This window comes from Tachysurus fulvidraco, chromosome 18, assembly GCF_022655615.1.
Source record: "Tachysurus fulvidraco isolate hzauxx_2018 chromosome 18, HZAU_PFXX_2.0, whole genome shotgun sequence".
Taxonomy (NCBI): domain Eukaryota; kingdom Metazoa; phylum Chordata; class Actinopteri; order Siluriformes; family Bagridae; genus Tachysurus; species Tachysurus fulvidraco.
In genome coordinates this window covers 10,157,087-10,183,149 of record NC_062535.1, presented here as the reverse complement: position 1 = coordinate 10,183,149, position 26,063 = coordinate 10,157,087, and the positions used below count along the sequence as shown (strand labels likewise).

Below are 26,063 nucleotides of genomic sequence, written 5' to 3'. Positions count from 1 at the left end.
ATTTTGAGGCTTGACTGTACCACAGACATAGCTGGGACATATTAAACATTGATTTTTTTATTCTTTTGATGTAACTGACTTCACACACACACACACACACACACACACACACACACACACACACACACACACACACACACACACACACACACACACACACACACACACACACACACACACACACACACACATTCTTTCTCTCTCTCTCTCTCTTTTATTGCTCACTCTAGTTGCAGGATATTATTTTAAAAGAAGACAAACTTTGATTTGTATTAGCTGTTTAGTACATCTTTAGTACACAAGAGAAAACATTTATGCTAGAAGCCTCATTATGTTCTAATTCGAAATCTAAACCATACTGTTTTCCGTTATAAGATTATTATTATTATTATTATTATTATTATTATTATTATTATTATTATTATTATTATTATTATTATTATTATTAGCCAAAAAATTATCAAGAGTAACTCCTCCTAGGGCTTTCGATAACAATAATCATTTTCCTAATAAAAGCAGATGTGTAAAAATACTAACTTTAACAATACAGGCTCAATATTGAAAACTTTAGTTGATATCGTCATATTTTAGAAAAAATGATTAGACACCACCTTAGTAAGAAGCTTTTTAGAATCTTATAAACCTAATTACAAAAGAAAAATGGACAGGGTGAAAAAGATTTAAGGGTTGAAAAAGTTTTCTCAATCCCACCTTTTCATTTATAGAATTATTATTATTATTTTTTTCTCAGCTTTTCACATTTAAATTCGACCATGCTCTCCATGATTGGATTAGCCCAGGGTTCCACAGCACTCTAATGCGGCAAATCCATGTAATTCGGTTCCAATTCAGCTTTTAATTTGACATATAATGTCTTACATTGACAGAGACTGTGCAGGCAGAGCTGCTGCGAGGGATAACAATAACAACACCCATATGATGTTTCAATCAGGTTTCATTGAAATAGTCTGTGCCTCTCACTGTCAAACATGTGAACAGGTTCTTCTGAATTTGTCAGCCACCAACTGTCATAAATCCACTCTGCTAAGACGATGTGGCTCTTTCTGGATGTGTTGGGTCGGTAGGAGGAAAGTCAAATAGAAGTAATTGTGATTGTAAATGAAAAATGTCACTCTTGTATTTTGATGGATCAGACACTGATTTTGTCCTCTCTCTCTATCTGCCATTCATGTTCAAGTGCTTATCACATACGGAGGATCTCAAAGTGCGAGAGATGGAGATCTTTGAATATAAGAAGAAGATCGCTGAGGCGGAGACGAAGCTCAAGCAGCTGCAGAATCTGTACGAGGCCATCAGGGCCGAACGTAACAATTACAGCAAGAATCTGCTTGATGCTCAGGTACATAAACTCTTTATATATACCCACATGTGTATTCTTTGTACAATGTGTCCTCCTCATATACTGCTAGTTATAATGATTTGTATACTTGTATATATCCTTCTCATATACTGCTACTTATGTAGTTTGATGAAACTTTACTTGATTATACTCTTTTTTTTATTTTATTGATGCTCTCATGCTTCTCATATTGTAATTCCTTTATTTATTGTATTTTTTGCACTTGTTCTCGTTCTGCAATATTACGCTATTTGCATATAGTCAACTCATTTACACCTTGGATTTGAATACATATCCAATGTCATACAAGTCATGTTTTATCTGGTAACTGATTTTCGTTCTCTATTTTGTCACACTGTACTATGATATTTTGATATTTATAGTCTTCACTGTTTGTCTGGAATGAAGCAGTCTTTCTAACACTGCAAAACTAGAAGCACAAAATCAAGGTCACTATTAAGCTTTATGCTAGAGCCTTTAGTGATCATAGAGGATAATTGTTAGAAGATAATGTCAGAAGTTTGCAGAGTAGTTAATATATGTAAAATATGTGGTTATACGTTTGAATAAAAACCATAATATTATTTATTTGTTCATATAGTTGTTTCACAAATGTCATGTCGATATAAAAAGCAGAATACCCAAACTATCACCCTCATCAATTTGCAAACTCAGATTTTATTATAATTTATTTTACAAATAAAGACAATATATTTTATGTTATAATAATAAGTCTTTAAAGGTATGACAAGCTAGCTACTATTAATGATATTAATATTGTTGTGTTACACAAGTAATATCTGCGTAAAGCAAATTGTCAAGTTAACAATTAACAATCAACTGTGTGACACTATTCTTGGCATGAACACAACAGAGGTCACAACACTATGATAGTATTATATATGATACTATTACTGTATATATGAACCATTTGAACTAACACAAACAAACTACCTACCAGATCATTAATTTAAACATACAACTTTGTTGTTTTGTTGTAGAAAATAATTCAGCAAGTTCCAACCAATCAGACTGGAGAAATTAACAAAACATGGCTAAAAAAAAAAAAAAATCCTAATCAGTAAGAAAAACTTTAATTTAAACGCACTTCTTGGGCTCAGTTCTCAAAAATGATTCACATTAGATTCAGGGTGGTTTATATTCTGTGCATTTACTGTAGATCTGTGTAGGATGAAAGTGCATTACTAACTCGTGGGAAAAATGCTCCTGCAGCTATGTAAGTTTAAAAGTCCTTACTTAACTATATCCTAATGAGTGACTGTCTTGGTAGCAGTCTTACTGAACTGCTGATTCTTTTGAGAGAGCTGAAGAGGAATCGGCAGCAGTGTTACACTGTGACACGCCACAGGAAGAGATTCCTTTGCTGTGTTTTTCAAAGGACGGTTCCTGCATTTTGTATTCCTTTTACTCTTCTACTCTCTTTTATCATAATACCTGAATTTGAAGAGTAAAAATATACTCCCACTCTCCTGTCTTAAATCTTGTCCTTGTCCCAGTTGAACACTGTAGTTGTCGTATGATAAGACTACAGTAAAAAAATGAGCTTTTTGGCAACTAGTCATGTAAATTGTATGGAGTGTGCTTATTGTTGGCTTGTTTGTTTTTGACTAAATGCTAATACCGACTCTTTGCTTCGAGTGTAGAGGTTGTTTAATATTTATAACCCTTATGCTTTTTCGCCTAATCTTGTTGCGAGCCTTTAGATTGTGTGCCTCTTCTTATATCTATCTTTTTAGTCATGGGATGATATTAAATTTTCATCCCATGAAAAGCTCTTAAATGTTTTGTCACAGATTTTATCATCATCCATCTTTACTCATAGCATAGTGTGCATATGGCATTTGTTTATCACTTGCTAGCTCAGGAGTGCATAAACGCTGTTTACTTAGTCAGCGTCCTTCCACATGAGAAGCAGCGGCATTATTTTGTCTATAATACTGTGTATTACAGTGTAACAATACTGGCTGTTGAATATCAATGTTAATACCACACCCCTGTTGAATTCTTTAATACAGTATGAATCACAACAGCAGCTCAGGACGGCTCTATGACTGAGCAAGGTTTATTGTAATGCGCTTGTTCAAATATGTTTTTTAAACATTATACAGAATATTTATAGTAACAGCTCATTCACAGGGACAAGTATGATGGAAGTTCCACATACTCTTAGAAATGTGTTCTTATTTAACAAAGAATAAAATTATTGTTGCTACATGGTGAAGGTTTCTGAAGAGAGACGTTCATTAAATAATTCTTTAATGGTTATTAAACAGAGATTAAATGATGTCAGGTCTCTGAAACTGTAATGTGATCTACTGTAAAAACTAAAATTTAATTGAATAAAATTGAAAATAACCTGGTGGCAAAAGTACCCTTTATCAATGCATCCTTAAATCACCTTTTGCTTGTAATATAGCTCTATGTTAATGAGGGAGAGTCTGACTTAGCATAGCTCCATTTGCCCATTTTATTCCATTACTTTTTGCAAAAAAAATGTTTCAGATCTATCAAATTGCGAGGTGGTCTCATGTGCACAGCCCTCTTCAAGCTATTCTATAGGGTATGATTTATATGATTTATATTTATATGATTACATGGTTAAATTTATGTCATATATTTCTATGATCTATTTATATGACAGAATAGGCTGAAGCAAAACTCATGGGACAGCTACAAATGTGGTAGTGCAAATTGGGAAATGTAAACAAAACTAATGGACAGAAGAAAAAAAAAAACCCTTCTTACCTTTAGCACACTTTGAAGAATGTTTCTGTTTATGCAACCCCATTTTCCGTACGAGCCCGGATCATGTTGATTGATGATGAAGCAGAAAGGAGTCATTTTCCTTAACCGCAAATCTATTGTTAGAGGATCTTCATCATATAATCTGACATGGAGAACAGATGTTATCGCAACAGTGGTTCATAGAATTCGACCAAGATTTTATTAGGATCATCTCCCCCACCATGGCAGGTAATAACCTTAAAAGACTGTGAAAATCAGAGTCTAAAACCAGCTTAAGGGGACAAGTGAAGCCGAACTGAAATAATTGCCTCCCACAGCATAACAGAGCCACAAGTTTTTCTTTTAATCTGTAAGCGTGCATGTATATAGTGTATACTGTATATGTGTGTTTCCGTGTGTGTATGTGTATAAAAAAGCTATGACTGTGTCTTTTTTTTGGTACATTGTGTGTTGTTCTGCATATTTCTGTGCTTCTGTTTATGTCAGGCTTTTTCTTTCTTTTCATGTTAGTTGCCTCATGATGTACTTTGTGTGTGTGTGTGTGTGTGTGTGTGTGTGTGTGTGTGTGTGTGTGTGTGTGTGTGTGTGTGTGTGTGTGTGTGTGTGTGTGTGTACAGCATGAAATCATGGATATGAAGCGCAAGATAAAATCCATGAGCCAAGAGATTGGTCAGCTCACAGAGGAGATCAAGAGCAAAGAGGCAGCACTGGTCAAAGAACATCTCGAGTTTCTGCGAATAGAGAAAGAAAAAGAGGCTCTTAAGGTACAATATAACTCCTAAAACTTTCTACTTTCTATTTTCTATACTGCTGCCAGTCACCCACCTATTATATCGTGTCTATTTTCCTGACTTTGCACCATTTAGCAATCACTCATGGTACACTTTCATTATTGTTTTTTTTTTCTTTCTTTTTTCACTTTTTCAAAAGAACCATTTCAGTTATTTATTTATTTTTTATTTATTTTACAATGTACTTTAGAGACCATTATAGCAGCTGAGCGCTACATATCACTTCATGCTGATCTGTTCTTTTAAATCCGACTCTTTCAGCTAATCAAATGTGTTCTTTCCCCACAGGCTGCATTGTGTTATGTGTAATTTTGATTGCATTTTGTGTTTGTGTGTGTATGTGTGTGTGGAGGGGGTGTTATTGTGTAGAACATTTTTGTGTTTTAGTTCCTCTTTGTAGACAAAAAGCAAGGTGTCATTCTTGCATTTCAGAGAAAAAAGAAAAAAATCTGTAATCAGGTGCTTTTTGTTCAAATGTTTTTTTAGGGTTCATAGAAACAAACCAAAAACCTGACCCTAGATCTGCACTTATAAACATGGGACCATGTAATGTATAGCGTACATAAAATTTGTCAGCTTTCATATTGGTCTTGGTCTCAGTTCATGCATGGAATTGAATCATGTATTGAAGGGGTCATTTTTATTCATCAGCACGGAATTCAGTTTCGATAATCCTTTCATTTTTAGTTTTCATATCTCTACCTTTATCAAATAGCATAATTTAAATTTAAAGGCAAATAACTTTCAATATCACCTTGAAAGAGAGAGAGAGAGAGAGAGAGAGAGAGAGAGAGAGAGAGAGAGAGAGAGAGAGAGAGAGAGAAGGATCTTTGAATGATTGTTGAAGAAGTGGAAAGAAAGAAAGCATACAAAGGGACGCTCAGAATAATATATCGTAGACGAAGTATTGCATGGCTTTGAGGGCCTGTGGTGTTCTGATTCAACAGCTGACATGAAAGGCTAAATGAATATCTATGAGCCCTATATATCAGAGTCATTATGAGCTGTTATACTGTAATAATTCAGCTCCATGTCCATGGTATTGATGCACTGTTGGAAGTCGAGGGTAGGTCAGTCTTGATGAATATGTCCATTGTGAAACTTCTGATTTCAGGTGCTCCAGCATTATTAGTCTCAAATAATAACATAATTTAATACTTTTATTAATCTTGATATATACAACCTTAACAAACCTACGCTTAATGGAACTGGAGCTACAGAGGACATCTAGGTCAACAGGTGGAACTTTTCATTACAATGTATAAAAAAGTTCAGTTAGTTCAGTTCAGTTAGATAAGACTTTCACGTAGTTTGTTTCCATAAAAAGAAACTTTATATCATATTAAAATCTTCATTCTATTGACAGAATAAAAGTAATGAATGAAATTTGGCTGCCATGTTTGGCAAGGACACAAAACTAAAGGATAATGGCTCTGGTATTAGGACTTTTATAACATTAGTCAAAAACCTAGTCAAAATTGTGGAGCTGTAAATTCATACTTACAATCTAGTCTTAAATATTTAAACTCTCGCATGATTCATTCCATTGATTTAGAGTGGCATTTCAGTGCTGACACATCTATTGCAAAAGGTTTTGCCATCCAAATTATGTTGTTGTGTCATGCCATAGCAACAGAACACCCTAATTTGTCCAGCTAAGAAAAATGGATGTAGATACTACTGCCAATTTATGTAAACCAAGCCTATCATACCACCCCAAGTCCATCATACAGGATAAGGTTTTAGCTTTTGCCACAATTAGTATGAAAGCCTCTGGCAAGCTCAGATCTTTTAGACAGCATCATCTCTACAAGAAAGCCAAGATTAGGGAGATGGAGTAAAAAGAAGTGATGATCTTTTGAACTGTGAGCTGTGAAACTTGTGTACTAGCCATGTTCCAGCATAGGACTGGACCAGGAGACCTGAGCAGATGGGTGGGGAGAAGGTACAGGAATGTTCTTCTGCTTTACATCAAAAACAGGTCTAATATTCATGGATATGAATGTTAGGCAACAAGATAATTTGTAGAGAAGACATTTATGACATACAGAAGTTCAATCCCTTTAGGTTTGATATTTGGGTAAAAACAAGGAGAAGTTTGTGTCCGGATCACGCTCAGACTTTTTATCTGTTGGAACGTTAGGGGCGTTCTGGGAGTTGTCTCTTGAACCATGTGTTTTTGTTTACATTTTGTGTTCATGTGTCTGCTCAGCCCTTGTCTAATTCCTTCAATTCCTGCACACCTGTTCCTCGTGTGTCTAATTGTCTTTTTATTTTGGCCACGTTGCCTTGGGCAGTGCGGTATCCTCGTCTTTGTGTTGTCTTTGTGCGTTCTGCTTGGTTCTTCTGTCTTGGTTCTTTTGAGTTTCTGTGTAGTTCATGTAATTAACTAGCTATCTGGGTCTGGGTTCTTATCTGTGAAGACACCCCCAGTCTCTGACAGTTAGACCGTCCATGTACTGTAAGCTTCTGATCATTTTTGTGATTCATTTCATGAGTGCTTCAGTAGATGGTTTCGTGGATCAGTGTGCTTCCCTTTCTACATTTTCCCAATTAGAACATGTAATGATTACATGGACCTCCTCTCGCAAAAGGAGTGTCAAGCATCTCTGGGCACATGTCCAAGCCAAGAAGCTTAACCTGCATGCCTCAGGATTGACTTTGTGATGTGTGATGCCAATTCCACTCATCCCTATTACTATGAAAAACAAATGATCAAGAGGGAAACCTGGAGAGAGCCGAAGATGAAAGACAGCTACAAATGAATGGACAGAGGAAGAGCAAAATAATGAGTGAAAGAATCGATTCTCTTGTTTTGCTGATCTAGTTACTAGTTTCTTGTTCTGATTTCTGAGCTAATGAAAACAGTGTAGAATCCAGAAAGAGAAAAGTGAAAGCACCAAAACTAATCAAAACAACAACAAAAATTAATAAGTATTTGCATTTCCTGTCATGATTATTTCTTGGTAATCAAACCAGTTTATCTTATTATGCATTGTCAGTTTGGAGGAAACAACATGTCTATCAGACCTTCACTTGAGCAAAATTGTTCAGTTTTGTGTGTTTGCCTTAATAAATATGTATAAAGGTGCTTATATTTAAAAATGCAACATACATTGCAATGTTTATGCAAATGTATTCATTTCGGCACTGCAACACAATGCAGTTTATCAAGGTTATACCTTAGTATATCAAAATGATGTTTCTTCAAATAATTTTTACATATTATATATTCATCACTTGTACACAATTATTCCCTTTGTTCCAGCAAATCAGCGACTGTTTGTAAGGTTAGCTTAGTGAAACGGCCGCATTCAAGTACAAAATATTCAGGGTATATCCTTTTTCTGCTCTAATGTTTTTCTTTTATTTTTTTGCTTAATGCTGCCTGTTCTTCATCCAGTCAGGAATGTAATTGTTATGGGATACAGCACAGTTCTGATATTGCTTTGATAATTGAATCATAAGTTCCACCGCAATCTAAAAAGCATTATCAGTGGCGGTCTTCCCGTTATGAATGGGCACCAGTGTCATTAGCCCCCATATCCCTCTGGCCTCTGCAACCAAAAAACAATTCGAACTAGTAAACAAGACAGCAAACCCAAGCAAGACTTTAAAAAAAAAATTACCACAGCATTGATTGCTTGACATGTGGCGCACAATAAAACTGGCTGGATTAATTACCACAGCACATCATTGGGATTGCACCCTCCATAACTGCATAGAGGTAGAATGCCTTGTTATGCCAATCACGTTATGGAAAATCTGCTTGACATGAAGTCGGAAAAGAGGCCAGGCAGAACAGGAAAGCAGGAGAACAGTCAGTAAAGGCAAGGACAAATAAAAATCGTTCATGTTGCAGAATACAGAAAATGAATAGCATATGTACAATTCATCTTTTTCAGTCTTTCATTCACCATCCCTTCAAAGTCTGCAGGCATTTCAGCTTTGAAATTCTTGTTTTTATTGTACATCTTCACATGCACTTTTGCTATAATCAGCAGTTGTTTCTCTCTGCCTTAGTTACTACTCAAAGATAGATGGTCTGTCTAAATTCTAGGAATGTAGGCCTCATTGTAAAATGACTTCTTACTGCGCCTTATACAGAGAAACTAATAGTGTCTGTAATAACTTGTTCTTAGGACTCAACATGATCTAATTTAAGATGGGTAAATTCGTGGCCTCAAATGTATTCAGCATCAATACAAATATAGGTAGACTTCTATAACAACCCCAATTTGTGAAAAAAACATTCCTCACAGCACACTTTTGAAACAACCTTTGGCAAGTTAGAGCCATAGATTCATGCTGTTATTGTCCCAAATTCTGACAGAGAAACCATCATTCAGTAGCCTCAGAATCCTGTTAGCTGCAGGAGTGGTATCCAGTGTGGCTTTTCTCTAAAGTGACGTGACATACTGTACGGTGTACTGTACCCATACTCAGAATTTGTTCTCTGCGTTTAAGGCATCCAAAGTGCACATGACAGCAGTGAACACACACCCGGTAAGTGGGCAGTGATTTATGCTGCGGCGCCCAGGGAGCAGTTCGGTGCCTTGCTCAAGAGCACCTCAGACGTGGCCGGCCCGAGACTCGAACCCACAACCTTAGGGTTAAGAGTCAGACTCTCTAACCATTAGGCCATGACTTCCCTTTTTGTCGTTGTAGCCAGCCACTTTAAGTTTCATTGAGTTATGTGTTCTAACGTTTTCCTTCTCGTCATATTTAGAGTGGTTACTTAAGCAATTGCAGTTTTTCTCTTAGCTCCAACCAGTCTGGCCTTTCTTTGTTTTCTGCATCATTCTGTATAAAGTCTAGAGTGCTGTGTATGAATATTCCAGGAGGTCAGCACTTTCTAAAATACTTCAACCAGCCCTTCTGAGACCAACAACCAAGTCAATGAGACCACATTGTTCCTCATTCTGCTTGAAGTGCCAGACTTTCTCCAGTACAATGCTGTCACATGATTGGCTGGTTGGATAATTCCATAATTGTACAAGGTGTTCCTAATAAAGTGGCAGGCAAATGTGTTATTCTGTGGGTCACAGCAAGACCTGTGTTAGTCATCAATGTCATTTAATAGATGTGTGGGAGGTTTGATAATGAATGTGATGAATATAAAAACATTTCTTTTTTGTCATCAGTAATAGTGCATGTTTAAATTTCACATCTGGAGCCATTGTCTGTTCTTTAGCAAATTTGAGCTTTTAGCGGTTGGAGGCCTTTCATTACATCTTAATGCATCCCTCCATTTTTAACATTTATAAACTCGTAAAAAAAAGGTGCCATCCGCCTAGCCAAGTAGTTTCATTATTTAACACAGGCTCTCTAGCCATCTAAATCTCGTTTCTATGAGAAGGCTGTAAGTATGGGATGCCATTTAGCCATTTGCTCATCAAATCGTAATCCATCAAATTTAGTGCTATTATGATGAGCTGTGCATGAGAACTTCCACTCTGGAACTTCATTTCAGCTCATATTCACATTCAAATTCATGTTTGAACAAACCCAAGAGTCTCAAATCCAAATCGGCACCAAATCAACACCAGAATCAGCTCATCAGCTACTTATTGAGCCTCGGATGTTTTTGGTGTTTTGGCAGCAGATAAAACTAAAGTATCCATGATTCAGATATAAAGTGAACTAAGGTAATTTCAAGTTTTTATTAGCCTTTTTGAGAATGTGAGTTTATGCTACCTCCATTGTAAGTGAGACTAGTGAAAGGACTTCGGGGGGTAAATGAGCATTCAGTTAAAAAGCATCATGTGTTTACATTTTATGTATGCTTCTTGCCGCTAGAAGGTCACAACATTAAAGCTAGGTGATTTACAAATCTGAATGTCCTGTCCTATTAATTCGTCAGCTATAGTCTGCTACCCACCCCTAGTATTTAGTGATTGCAAGGGGTATTACTCCTCTGACAGGAAGTCAATAGCAGTGTTTAGTGAATGGTGACAAATCCGACTTCATTTACATTAGAGCAGGAGTTCTGTCATATTAAACCCTACCCAGGGATCTTATTTTTTGTAATTTCCTATGTAACTCTCTGTCAAAATGTATCGTCTTAAGAGATTGTAACTATTCTAATGCTTTGCTCATTTGGTAAACTACAGTGGCTTGGTGGAAATTACAGTGGAAATTACATTGGAAATTTGTGGTAGTGTCTCAGTCACTAAAAAATTAATTATTGCTCCGAGTTTGTTCCAAAGACTGCAACAATGTGGCTCTAAAATATAAATTTATAATAAATAAATATAATAAATAAATATAATAAATTTAATTTTATTGTATCCCCAAAATTTGAGTATTTTTATTGATTTTTTCTGGGTATTGTGAAGTCCTATTCAATTCAATTCAATTCAGTTTATTTTGTATAGTGCTTTTAACAATGTATATTGTCTCAAAGCAGCTTTACACAATTATCAAAACAGTATAAAAATGCTAAATTTTTATCCCTAGTGGGCAAGCCTGAGGCAACATTTCAAGGAAAATGTCCTTGTGGTGATATGAGAGAGAAATCTTTAGAGGAACCAGACTCAGAAGGGAACCCATTCTAATTTGGGTAGCTCGACAGTAAATACTGTAATTATAAATAATGTCCTTTCTACAAAATCTTATATCTCCTCTAGAATCCTACTTCACGACTGTAACTAGCCAAGCTATAAAATACTAGTGATTTGTTTGCCTGTTTGTTTGTCAAGCTACTTTGGGACAAGATCCTTGATGCAAATCGTAGTGTAGTGTAGTGTAGTGTAGTGTGACTACTTTAATAAATCACAAGTATTTTATAAGTTTATAGACACAACATTTGAGGTATACCAGAATATTAAAGACCAAACCGATTTAACCATTTCGGAAATATAAGGTAACCATTAATAGGAGTTTTTGCACAAATCCTTTCCCAAAGTGATATCAATGGAGCAAGTCTCCAAGAAATTATAATACTGCAATTAATACCTTGTGACTATGTGGCTACTGAAACAAATGAAATGCAATACATTATTAATGAATGGAAATTCAAATTACAATATAAGTCTAGACAATTTATTTTCCTCATCTTCAGTTCTCTTGATGTAGATCACTGATACCTCAGATTCCTGTACCTGCTGCGGTCTTCTGATATTATTGTTGTACTCTCAGCTTATGAATACACATGTTGTGCATTTCTGAGATTACCATAGACTACCATAGACTTCAGCTTCAACCAGCCTGACCATTCTTCTCAAAATATTGTCCTCAAGACACTTCTAATTAAATACCAGATCAGTACTTTCTGAAGTATTCAAACTAGTCCACCTGACAACAACAACTATTTAAACCATGCCCAAGTCACTGAGATCACATTTTCCCACTGAGATCACATAAATACTATTTCTACTCTCTAGTCTTGTCCTGTAAACTTTCTGTGCCCTCTCAAGGCTTATGAAAAGCCTCCAACTTGCCTAGGGCCGGAGCTTCCCCACAGCACTGTCTGGTTAGCCCCCAATTAGGGCACTTCATAAGAATGCATTATCATTCTAATGAATAGACTACATTTTTCCGACCAGCAGGGAAAACAAAGATGTATAATAGGAGTAGAATGGTTGCCCTTATGGGTCAGGTTCAGCTGATTGCTATGCCAAGAGTGAATGGTGGACTAGAAGATTGGCCTGGACATCACTCCTTCCTGAAACTTAATATATAGTACAGTACATCTATATATAATTCAGGTCCTTTGGGATATTACGCATTATAAACAATGTTGTCATATTGCACAGGTAACATTTTAAAGTAAAGTTAGCAGGAGCATTAATGAGCCTCAAAGCAGATGTGAGAATATGGATAGACTTAGTCACGGTTAACATTTGGTCTGGTGAAAAGGGGTTCGTGTCTCACTTTTGTTTAACTGGTTTATTCTTGGAAACAGTAGCCGACAGTTTCTATGTTGGCTTCATCAGTGATGTGGCACACAAGACGTGTTTGCACTCATTTGGTTGAAACGTCAACATGGCTCTGGCAGCAGGGGGGCAAGAGGAGCTCTCCAGGAGGCAAGCCAGATGGAGCTACTGATCAGGGGGTTTAGCTTTTTATCTGCTCCAACGATAGGTCTTGGCTGCATGATCTCTCTTTTTTCTTTGTCTCTTTCTTTTATTTTCTTCCTCGGCTTCTCTGCTTATTTGTTGTTAGTTGCTTGGCAGATTGGGTACAAACTATCAACATACAATGCACAGGGCACTTACTTCCCATTTAGTCTGACTCTCTCTTCTCTCCATTTTATTTTGTTGTTTATTTTCTCCTTTTTGGACTGCCAGGAATGTTCAAACTTACAACAATTCCCGGTGGCATCCTAAAGTGTGTGGTTTATAGGCAAATAGAGCTTTTCAAATGCTTTTTACCTCAACTGCTCTTCTAAAATAGACCTGTCTTTTCTCTCCTCATACTTCTTGTAGGTTGAGCTTCAGAAGATTAAGAAGCAGGCTCAAGAGACCAAGCAGTTTATGGACAATCAGAAGATGGAAGAGCAAAAGCTGCTGAAAATCATAGCAGATGCTGATGCTGAGAAAGTGCAGCAGAAGAAAGAACTGGAGCAGGTAAAGCAGAAAAAAGGGATGTGTGTGGGTGTGTATTTAGGTGAAGGTTTTGCTTCAGTAGCCACCCATTTACCATGCTATAACTATGCCAAGTTCAATCTTCCCCAGGAAAAAAGATTCCAGTTTGGGCGCATTCCAAACTTATTAAAAGTGCCGTCTGTATGTGAGGCCACAGTTTTCCTTTGGTGAGGGAAAAAAACATGCAAGACCTTGGGTCAAGTTCTTATTAATGAGAAAAGGAGAAAGACAGAATGCCTGTGCGTGTGTCCAAGTGGAATCATCTGACTTGTCACTTTAAAAATTAACAATGATGATGACATCAGGTCATGCAAAATACAAATTATTTAACCAGTTATGTCCCAGGATGTGTTCTGAAAAAAAAAATAAATAAAAAAAATAACACACAAAACAAACGAACATCATTTAATTAGCCCCCGATTCTTATGAGTTCCTTTTGCTTTTATAATCATATTACTTATTGTATATTTTAAAAGGTGTGACTATGAGATAGACAGAGCTATCATAGAGAGCTGATGAAGAGATTTTCCTTAAGGTCAGAGATATCCATATCCTGAGGGCACTTTATTTGAATGGACCATGCTGACACCAAGTCCTTATTTATGTATCTATCATACAAAGATGTCGTTTAATATGTGCTCATAAAAGTTTTAAATCAGACTAAAGAAATGCTTAGTCGTGTGGTTTAGCCTTTTGGTTCATGAAATGGCTCCAAGAAGGATTTATATGTGAAAAAAGCCAAATACCACATACACACTACCACATCAAATGATGAGGTAGTGATGTTTGATGTTCCAGATGTAAAATTGAATAAATAATAAAACAACAACATCAAAAAAAGCTGTAGATTCATACTACCTTTGCAAAATTCCAGATTAATCCCCATCGATTTTGGGACTCATTTAATCAAACTGAATTTATTTAGTGAGACATAGATAACACATCATCATCATCATCATCATCATCATCATCATCATCATAATCAACAATATCAACAATTAGTGAAATTAAAAGTATACACGAAATACTGTCCAATGCAAATGTAAGGATTTACCAGGAATAAACTACAGAACTCAAGGTTTTGTGAGATCTTACTGAAAGCACCGGCCAGTGATAAGCAAAAGAGCTTTCCTTTTTGCCATGCATTTATGGTATTTTGCAGATAATAGCCAGAATAAATCAAAAGATACATATATATTATAGCAGCTGCTTCTATAGCTCAGTGCAGCATTAAAGAGCCACAAGTTTAAGAGTCCTGTTGGCAGATATATGCGGTAGCCCAAGGGATGTGATAGCACAGCATTTAAGGTGTTGGACTACAGATTGGAAGGTCATGAGTTTGAATCCCCTACCACTACTGGGCCCCAGAGCAAGCCCTTAACCCTCAACTGCTCAGTTGTATAAATTAAATGTAAGTCACTCTGGATAAGGGTGTCTGCTAAATGCCAGACATGTAAATGTAAATCTATGCCACAGAAGTTGCCTGGAATCACCATGTCCTAAAATGTACAGTACTAAATTATAGAAAAGAAACCAATATAACAAATGAGAGAAAACCATCTTTCGCTATCACTATATACTCTACATGACACAAAAACTTAGAATCAGGGTCGTGTGCTAGTTTTCTAAATTTGTTGTGTCTAAAACTATATTCAAACGACTTACTATATCTGGCCCTACTGTATATGTCCTCAGGGCATTTGGGTTATGTGTTTTAGTTAGAATTTTGTTTCAAACATTTTTGTTTGTCTATTTAAAACCATACCATAAACCAAAAATAGTTTTGGTTTATGGTATGGCTTTAACTACACAAACAGCCCTGTATTGAGTTTGCATTACATTATGTAAAGGGAAAGATGCTGTCAACTGCACAGAACGGTGCACTCACACAGGAGTTAGATAAGAGTTCAGCTGAAGCTGGAGATGGACAAAGGTATTTGATCTTCAGAAGAAAAGACGCTTTCTCGCTTTATGGACTGAAGTTTATCCCAAAATAAAATTAGAGCAGTGTTTGTGTCTCTCAGTAGGTGTGGGTCATATACCTTCCCACGTAAAGAAACTGCCATTGCACAAAGCCTGGGACCAAAAAAAAAAAGATGATGCAATGTGGCAAAATGAGTCATTCTTTTCTCCCTATGTATTAAAACATGTGAAAGTGTGACTCCAAAAATATACAAAACAAATGATAATGTTCATATTTAATTAGATTATTAGTGTTTAATGTTTACATTTGTTACTCTTTAATCATTAGCCCTTTCAGCATTATGTCATCCACAATCTTCCAGATCTATTTTATATTGCTTTTGACAAGTTGTCATGTTTATGGGTTTGTTTTTTTTTGTTTTTCTTTTTAAAAAAAAAATTCTGATGAAACATTTTTCTGGTGTTTAGGTAATCAGTGAGCGGGACATTCTCGGGACTCAGCTGGTGAGGAGGAACGACGAACTGTCATCGCTTTATGAGAAGGTCAAAATACAGCAGTCCATTCTGAACAAAGGCGATATCCAGTACAACCAGAGAGTGGAGGATATCCGTCTGCTCCTGATTGATATCAAGAAGATGCGAGGGGAGAAGGCAGTCCTCAACCGAACTGTATCCAATGTGGACGACCTCAGGTGGGTTTGACTTCATACTTTTCAGCTGTTTATATTTGGGCTGTAATCCAGATATAGTAGTGCCATTGTCAAGTCCACGATTTGGACTGGCTGAAAGTTTTAAAGGGAATGAGGCCAAGTACAGTAAATGTTGATTCTAAAACTGAAAGTGATCAAGTCAATATCAAGGCCAAAATAATTAAATCATTTTCAAGGCTAAGCCTTTACTGAATTACCTGGCTTCATTAATGCATTATGTCATTTTGGATTCATTCTTTACCATAACTGAACCAATGCCCAAGCTTGAGAAATATCTGGAAAATATCCATACAAACAAGGCTTTTCTGTTGGGGAGAAAACTAAGTACTGCTCCTCTTTGAAAATGTCAGATAACTGATTTTGAAAAACTGTTTTAAATAAAGCAAAATAAATAGATTTTGAGTGAAAATGAGAAATATTTCTAAATGCATTGCCGAAAGTTTCAACAGATTCTAAATTGTTTTTGTTCTCATTGTGTAAAAATGAAAGAAGGAAATATGAAATGAAAGAGCTCTTTTCTCTGACCAGCAGATGAGATTTCTTTGTATTGTTGTGTTTTGTGGATATGGGAATAGGGGAGAATAAAAAAAAAAGAAAAAAAAAAAAAAAAAAAAAATAATTTGTATGACTGTAATGCATACTGTGACATAGTCCCCATGTTTATTTAAGTAATATAAGCACTTAGCTTTGCTTGCTGTCCATCTCTTTCTCACCAGTTTGCTGAGTGACATAAAAAAAAAATAGCCTGAATTTTCTCTAATATTTTCAGGTGGTTGACTTGATTTTAAATCATGTCATTAAATCAGCAAGAACAGTTTTTCTGAGATTTTCTGAGAGAGAGAGAGAGAGAGAGAGAGAGAGAGAGAGAGAGAGAGAGAGAGAGAGAGAGAGAGAGCACAAAGTGTCTACTAATATTCTCTTGCTGATGACAGGATTACCTAAATATATGGCTTACTGTAACCCAGACAGGGCAATCAGTGAATGATGTTCCTGACGAGAATATGGAATAAGTGCTAATACTGTAAGGCTGACTGTGTTAGGCATTCATTCATATTCCACATTCCATATAGAGTATTGCTTGAAAGTTTGTGAACCCTTTATAAATTTCTATATTTCTACATAAATATCATCCGATTTTCACACGTTACAAAAATCAGACAAAGTGAACCCAATTAAACAAAATAGACAAATAGATTATACTTGGTCATTTTTTTTTTTTCATTTATTCAGGAAAATGTACCGATATTATATATCTGTGAGTGCCAAAAGTTTGTGAACCTGTAGGTTTAGTACTTAATTTCAAGGTCAAATTAGAGTCCATCTGATTTCAGTCCATGAGATGACAATCAGGTCTCCATGAGTGCCCTATTTTATTCAAAGAACACAAATATATCAACATCTGATGTTCTTGACGTGTGTTTGTGGAATGGGGTCATTGCAAAAACAATGGAGATTTCTGAGGCCTTCTCTTAAGGGTTTGGACTCATACCCATACACTGTAGATTTTGTACAAATGGAGGAAATTTAAGACCTTTGTTATTCTCCCAGAAGTAGTCAACCAACAAAGATCTCTCCAAAAGCAAGACATGTAATAGTATGTTGGGTCAGAAAGGAATACAGGAAAACTTCTAAGCAACGAAATGCCTCCTTTACTTTGGCTAATGTTAATGTTTATGAGTTTGCCATCAGGTGAACACTAAACAAGCTCGGTGTGCAAGGCAGAGTTGCAAGGAGAAAGACATTAATTTCCAAAAATACTGCCCATGAAATTTGCTAAAGATCATGTGGACAAGCCGGAGGACTAAGATCAAAATAAAACTTTTTTGTTTCAAAATGAGAAGCATTATTTTTGGAGAAAGGAAAATTCTGAATTCCAGCATGAGAACCTTATACCTTCTGTGATACATGGTGGTGGTAGTATCATGCTTTGGAACTGTATTGCTGCATCTGGCCCAGGACAGCTTGCCTTCATTGATGGAACAATGAATTCAGAATTATTCCAGCGATCTCTAAATGAAAATGACAAGACATCTGTCCATGAACTGAATCTCAAGAGAAAATGGGCCATACACCAAGACAACGAGCACAAGCACCTAAGTCTGTCTACCAAAGAGTGATTAAAGATGAAGATAATGTTTTAGAATGGCCAAGTTAATGTTTTGACTTTAATCCAAAAGATAAATTGTGGAAGGACCTCTAGTAAGCAGGCCTCATGCGAGGACACCCACTAAAATTCGAGTGTTGAAGCTGTTCTTTACTGAAGAATGGAATAAAATTCTTCTAAGCTGTTGTACAGAACTGATCAAAAATGTACTTACAGTTATTGCTGCACAAGGGCTCACAACAGATACTGAAAGCAAAGGTTCACTTTTATTTATTCTCAATAATCAGGTGAAGTATTATATTGTTGGCTCATTTGTTTGATTTTGTTCACTTCGTTTATTTTTAGACTTTGTTTGTGAATCTGATGATGTTTTGGGTCATTATTAAATGTTTAGTATTTTTACTGCTGGTTCAGCTAGTCAGCTAGCTATCAGGGTTTCTTTTTATACCAAGGAGTAAAAAAAGTGAGAAACAAACACACCTAATGGGAAACAGGTACACATTATAAGTCTGGTGGCATTTTGCACGTCGCTCTGGATAAGGGCCTCTGCCAAATGCTGTAAATGTAAATAGTGACTGTCATTGTTCTGGTGGATGGAGTCCATTGCAGCTAGGTTTGTTGGTAAAATCGAGCTTGTGACAGTCATATTCATAATTGTTCATAAATGTTCCCAGTCTTCACTTGTAAGCCTCACCAGTGAGCAATCATAATTTGGATGAGGATGTTTTAATAAAAAATGTTAGCATTTTTTCCTCTAATGTTAGTCTCAGTGCTAACGCTAGACTTTTAACGCTTTCAATGCTTTCTAGATAAAATAGGCTGACAAGATATCACTGTAACTGTATCAATGTGCAGTCATAAAATATCCAACATTCTATGTACTACAAAACCAGAGCTCATAAAAAGTTAATACAAACTCTGAGAAAATCAAAATGTGGCTTTATCCTGTTCAACCTTGTAAACATGAAGTTGCAGGAAAATGTACAAAAGTTAACCTCTCTTTTATTTCAGACGTTAACATTTATATCTGTTGTTGCACAAATGCACAAGTATGTGATCAAGGTGTTACAAACATCCTGCTTTACTGTGCTGGAGTCCACAGTGCTGACCTGGGATCAGATCATTTTTTATTTTTATTACACTGGCTGCCATTACAGGGAAAAAGCCAGCTAGCTCTGAATCAGCACTCTTGGCCTTAATGCATGCGACTCAAGATTTGTTTCCTGTGCATAGAGAATACAAACTTAAAGCTGCGTTCGGCAAGGTTTAATAATCCTCAGGGGTTGTCTGGTGTTTTTTGCTTTTCTCATTGTTTTGAATGCTATTATATGCATATAAATAGCTGAACGTAGATTAGCTAACTGTTATGCTGAGATTTTTATTGCAGATTCCTTCTCCATCTGGTTTCAGAATACAGTCTTAAAGTTTTATTCAGCATGTTTTAATGATCCTTTGCTTCTTCCTGAGCACTGCATAATCTTGCATCTGTTAGCAAGTACTGCTAATAGTGAGCTGCTATATTCTGCACAAAGCCATATAAAGTGTGCTTCTAATCCTATGTTGGGCCAATTAGCATAGGTACAGATGTATATCAGCTAAGGTGTTTGAGCGGGGTGTTAGTCTGAATGCACCACAGTAGGGTCAATGAACATTAAAGTAAGAAGAGAGCACAAAAGCCAGGATTGATGAAGCATGTTCGCTCTCTCTCCGATCTTTTAAACCTGACAGAGCTTGATGATAAATCACTGAAGCAAGCTTTTTTTTTGCGCTTCTACTCTCAGCGTGGTGTGCCTTCCCTACTGCGGCATAGCTTGTAAAAGAACTGCTGACCTGGTTGGGTTTTCTGACGCTCCAAGAAATAGGGAGGTATCTGATCCGAGACCAGCTTCTGAGAGTTTTTTTAGGAATACAATCAGACCCTTAATTGTTTCACACTGCCAGTGCTTCGCTGTTCTACAGGGGTTGCCGGGTTTAAGTTACTTGAAATTTTGCCAGCCTGTCCAATAGACTAAAAAGCTGTTTAGTGTTTGTGTTCACGGCTCGGTGCAGATTTTTTTAACCTGAGCTTGTAGTGTGATTTTTTTTTCAGAGATGCAATGGGTATTTATGGAATGACTATACAGTAGCCTTGGCTTTGGTTTTCTAACAATAAAGCAAGGGAATTCAGCTAAAAATTTCTAAAGGTCCAGCTACATCTAATTCCTTGCTTAGAGGGATACAGGTAAACTAACATGACTGAAAGATGGCAACAGTTAATGTTTAATTATTAGTGTTTCATTCATGGCTATAAATGAAACACATCATTTTGAAGTAGTACGGTAAGTGTTTTTGACTCAAATCATGGCCTATGAACAGCTGAAACAATTGCTTTAAGCTTGAAGTGAAGAATAAATGCATACTTCTCTAGCATTTCATCTTTAAAAATTCTTTACTTGTTGAAAAACTTCGTTGATTAATAAGAAATAGATCACTTCCCTTATGACACAATTTTTGTGTTCCAATATTTTTGCAATGTCGGCACATGTCCATATGCTGGCTACTCCGACACTAAATGCAAGCAAACGTAAATGCAGTAAGTTTAAATTGAATGGAGCCCACCTCCTAAACATGTCAGTAAGATGAAGCACTGATATTGTAAAGCTGTACAGTGATCAGTTATAATTGTACTAAAACCAATACAGGGCTTTCATTGCTTAAGAATCAAGACTCTAGTTTTATATATTAGTGCTGTCAATAGATTACATTTGTTAATAACAATAAATCACACTCTTTTTTGTAAAAATGATTATCAGACACTTATAGTGAAATTAAACATACACAATTTTTTGTTTAACATGTTTATTTTTGAAAACATTTTACAAAATAGTTTTTCGTCATTTGACCAGCTCTTAAACCACACAGCTGATGTTTGTCTACTCACATGCTGTATACACTGATCCAGAGTGGGTTGTGTCACACTACTGTACTTGTCGGGTTGCTAGTAGAACCTGTGATGTGTATTTCTTTTTATGATATTTTAAACGGGAGGGGCACGGTGGGTTGGCACTCCGTCCAGGGTGTATCCTGCCTTGAAGTTCGGATAAGCGGTAGAAAATGAATGAATAAATGATATTTTAAACTTGATAAAATTAGATGGGAGGCTAGTTCTCCGTCTCCGTGTATGCACACAACTTTGTGTTTATCTGGAATGACCCCCATATCATCTGCGTGACACAAATGACCTTAATGATGCACCTTTGTGTGTCTCATAAATTTATTTGCGGTATTTTTGTTAAATTATTTTAATGCGATAAGGATTTTGTATTAATCGCAAACATTGGAAACCCTAATATATATATATATATATATATATATATATATATATATATATATATATATATATAGCCATATATATATATGTAGCCAGGCTAGAAATTCACAACAATTAATGTATGTTGTAAACTCCAAATTTGCAACTAAATGCCTGTATCTACATCCCCACTAGCAAGCAATAAAGTGACAGGTGGCCGTTTTTCTATTTATGTGCAGGTGACTCCAGTAAGCAACAACATGACCAGCTACATTTGCATTTATATTTTCTTAATTCTGTGCAAATTAAATACAACATACTAAGCAACAACCTTCATACCTTGCAATTAGTCCTTATTTTCTGTTGAATGCACATATGCTTGCAGTTTCATCTTATCCTGACACATACAACCTCACTTAAAATATGTATAAAGACAAAGTGAAGTAAAATAAAGCTAAGAACAGAGTAGCACAGATTCTCTGTGCCTCTAGCGAGAGTACAGTTAACCTGTTTGGTCATCTGCCAAGGAAGCTAGTACAAGAGATTTTAATCATAAAAAAAAAAAAAGAACGCAAGGCCATAAGCCAGTGATTTAATGCAAGATTTGAAGGTTTCTGAAACCAGAATGTTTGCTATAAGAAGTTAAAACTAGCATATGTTTATGCTAATGCAGTGAATGTTGACTTGCTTTCATTTTAGAAATAATCTTTAATTTGATAATGAATTTTATAGAATGTTAATTGCTAAGTAAGAAACCAGCAAGCTATGTACGTTTTTCTTACTACTTACTCTATTTGTTAGCTAGTTCATTTTTTTTTAACTACTGCTGTCATAAGAAAACAGCTGGATGCTGGATGAAGCGTGATGAGATTTCTTTAATGTGCAAAAGCAACAACTAAACCACGGAAACTTACTGGCAAAAACTAAGTAGATAAAGACACTAAGATCAAGACTACACAAGCTGATGTAAAAAAAATTGAATCATAAGAGAAGCATGAAGCTCTTATTCTTTCAAAAGTAAATGTATTTCTGTCGTCCTTCTTAAATGTCTTCACTCATCTCCAGGTAGTAAACAAAAAAGGCATGACAATATCCAGAATGCTTTTTAACCTGTTATAAAATTTATAAAACTACATTTGTATTTTTTTTTCTAAAAGGTTAAATCCTTTTTAAAGTGAGTTTAACCCTAGTAATTTCCTTGTGCCTGTGTTTTTCTTGTAAGTGTCTATAAAACGTTTAGCTTCTCTTTTCCAAAAGGTTTCTGGTAATCCACCTCTCATCATGCGTCACTTCAGCTCCTTTATTCTACTGGCCCGCTGCATTCACTATTAAAATTAAGACAGATATATTTAAGAGCATGCAATATAAACCATTAGACACATGTCCTCAGTCTTTGATGTCCATCCATGTGTGTGATGTGCATGTCCTCTTACACGTGTGTAGGAGTGATTTTAAATGCGAGTCTATCTTTAATGAGAAGCTTGTTGCATTTGAAAAATTGGCTCACTGGGCGTGAAAAAAAGAAGGTTGAATTAACGATGTTCAGTAGGTTCTTATACTGTATGTGTTCTTCATTAATTAAGAAATATATAAATGGCTGTGAATAACAACCATTATCCTGCCAATCATACCCCAGTTCTTGTCTGCCAGCCTTAAAATGACACACTGTGTTTTTCCTCCATGTCCACCCCCTGCCGATTTCTACTCTTTATCTCTATTGTCATTATGCTTACATAATTGCTCCTTGAAATGAGAATGGCAAAAGTAGTGAAAAATGTGTGTATATGTATATGGTAAATAGACTAAACTTTAGTATGGCTATAGTTGGGGGGAAGAAAGTACACACTTCTTCGAGTCTATGTTTTAATGTTGTTGTTTTTTTGAGTAGCAATTTTGTGGTCCTCACCAATTTCTAGAAAAAAGTAGACAACAAAAAGCTAACTCATAATAATAATAGCATATAATCATATATAATCATATATAATTCAATGTCGTTTAGAATCACAGTGAGCAACTTGAAATAAATTTTATCAGTCTCTCACATCCTTTTAGGGAAATTAGTCCAACCCAGTTTGACTCACACTTTGGAAATGCACTTGAGATCATTGATGTTTAGGACATTTTTTATAAACAAATCTTTTAAGATCCCACCACATCGTGTCATTGTGGTTCAATGTGGCCATCGAGATGCCGATTTGCTGATGTGCTTGGTATAATTGACCAGTTTCAGCCCAGTTTGAGCTGCTAGACAGATGCCATTACATCTGTCTCAAGAATATTTTTATATGAAGTTATTGTTGGCTCAATGACTGGAAGTTTCCCATTTCCCATTCCCAAAACCCAAATCATCACTTCTCCAACACCATGCTTGGCAGTTAATATAAGGTGTCTCATCTCCACCTTGGACTCATTAGTCCAAAGGATATTGTTCCACAGCTTTTCTGATTTATGCAGTAGCAATTTTGCAGAACCATGTTGCAGTCATGCTGACATTATTTTTGGAGAGAAGGAGCTTTTTTCTAGCCACTTTTCCACGAAAGCCATACTTCAATCTTTATCTGATTGTGCAGTCATGAACATAAATATGTAATGTGCTTCCACAGGCATGCAGGTCACATGATTTAGCTTTTGGTTTTTTTTATATCTCTGAGCATTAAACAGTCTGACCTTAGACTGAATTTGCTGGGACACCCACGCCTGGGACGACTGGCAACTGCCTTGAAGACTCTCCAAATGTTATTAGTCCTTCTCACTGTAGTAAATGTAAATTTGAAATTGTTTGACGATGGCCTTATAACCCTTTCCTAGATTGATGATTACTACCAATGTTGGTTTGTAATCTTGGGAAAGAAAATACTACATATTAAATTAGTTGCATTTTTGCTTCTGGTCACCTGAAGCTGTTTGTTATTTATAGAATTTTGAAAGGACAATCATTTGTTATTTTGGCCCTATAAAAATATAGAACTGAATGATGGTATATTTTCTTTTCCCCCCATGAATGTATATGTACCTCAATCTTATTCTTTTCATTACATTCTAATTTTAATTATCAGGTCTTATCTGTATCTCTTCCTCAGTTTCTCTTCCACTACTAGTCGGGCTAGGTGAACCATACAAAACACACCATATGTTCCTCTCAGTTCCTGGCTCATTAGGTGCCAAGCTACTTACACTGGGGCTGCCTTACATTCTGTAGGCAGCCAGATGGATCCCCAGCAATCTCTCTGCTTTACTCATATCAGCTTCAGCACTGAATATGCATTAGCTAAACGTTACCTGGTAGTTTGCTCTGTATGCTCTATTATAAATATTTGGAATATTTGTGATGTTTTAAGTGATTCTGGTCTGAATTTATCTGTTGGTGCTGTATTTTTGTTGTTCCAGTGAGAAGTTAGTGGTTGTTCCATGATGCTATTATGGGGGACATTGCTAGCATAGTTACATAGAGTTTATTAGGAGAAAACTTTTCAGTGATCTTAGAACATGATTTTCTTTAAAAAAACAAAAACAACATAATATATTCATAAGAAATCGAAAAACAGAAATAGTGGTGACACTTTGAGTTGGGCTGAAAGTTCCAGAACACAAACAACTTACACGATGAGAACAATGGCACTGATGGTGTACAGAATTAGCATAAATACTGCAGTTTTGTAATGTTATCTGCTTGAGTAGAGCGTCAAGTGAGCTGAACAGACTAAAGGACTAAAATGCTGCTGCATCATTATCTTGAGGTATCTTCAAATAGATCCCACTGGTGTCAATATTAGCTGAAATTAACAAAGGAAAAACTAGGGAATTATATTATATGTATGGGTTAAGAGTATGGGTTCATTTTTAAATCTGGTTCCTTTCAAGAATTCTTCCTTGTGTCGTCCCATGTTTTTTCCTTGCGACTGTTGCTTGGTTTATTGTTAACCGTGCTATAAAACAATAATGAATTGACTTTAACTTTGAATCAGTTATCAACATGTGCCCACTACTTACTCAGGTGTCCAAACAGAACATTTTAAACAGATGTTTAATGTGTTATCTCAAACAGTCTGGCTCTTTTGCTCTGAATGCCACATATCTCGGCCTTTATTTAATACAACATAGAATCAGATATAGCCATCATCTCCATCTCTTGCCGTCTATTATTATATTGTACTTTATTACTTTGCCTCTTATCTTCGAAATGCTTCCTATTTCCTGGAAAAGCTTCACCTTCATTTCCTCGGTAGCTTTGCCATTCTTCCATGATGCTAATGTTCTCTTATCACTTAGCATTTTTGTGGTTCCTTATATTACCTTATATTACCTCTTCACAGGTAATAAAGTATATTTTCATATATTTTGAGTGTAAATCACCTCCTTCATCTGTTATCTTTATTACATATTATATACCTTAATCTAAGGCCTGACAGTATATAATTAGCTATATACCACATTTTCAAGGCTAGATTTCTTTTAATCTCAGTGCTAAAATCTGCTTGCAGAGAATATGCAGTAACCCAGACCTGTGGATCCTGGTGTGTTTTGGGATTTAA

At 36.0% G+C, this 26,063-nt stretch overlaps 1 protein-coding gene across 2 annotated transcripts in view; it reads left to right on the top strand.

The window, feature by feature from the left end:
• Positions 1 to 26,063, top strand: part of cfap58 (cilia and flagella associated protein 58) — a 93,835-nt gene that overhangs the window by 28,541 nt on the left and 39,231 nt on the right. For both annotated transcript variants that reach the window (XM_027156192.2, XM_027156193.2), the window contains exons 10-13: positions 1,199 to 1,360; positions 4,744 to 4,890; positions 13,347 to 13,487; positions 15,897 to 16,120. In XM_027156192.2, the coding sequence (XP_027011993.2) occupies positions 1,199 to 1,360; positions 4,744 to 4,890; positions 13,347 to 13,487; positions 15,897 to 16,120 (674 nt within the window). The remainder of the gene's footprint in view (positions 1 to 1,198; positions 1,361 to 4,743; positions 4,891 to 13,346; positions 13,488 to 15,896; positions 16,121 to 26,063) is intronic.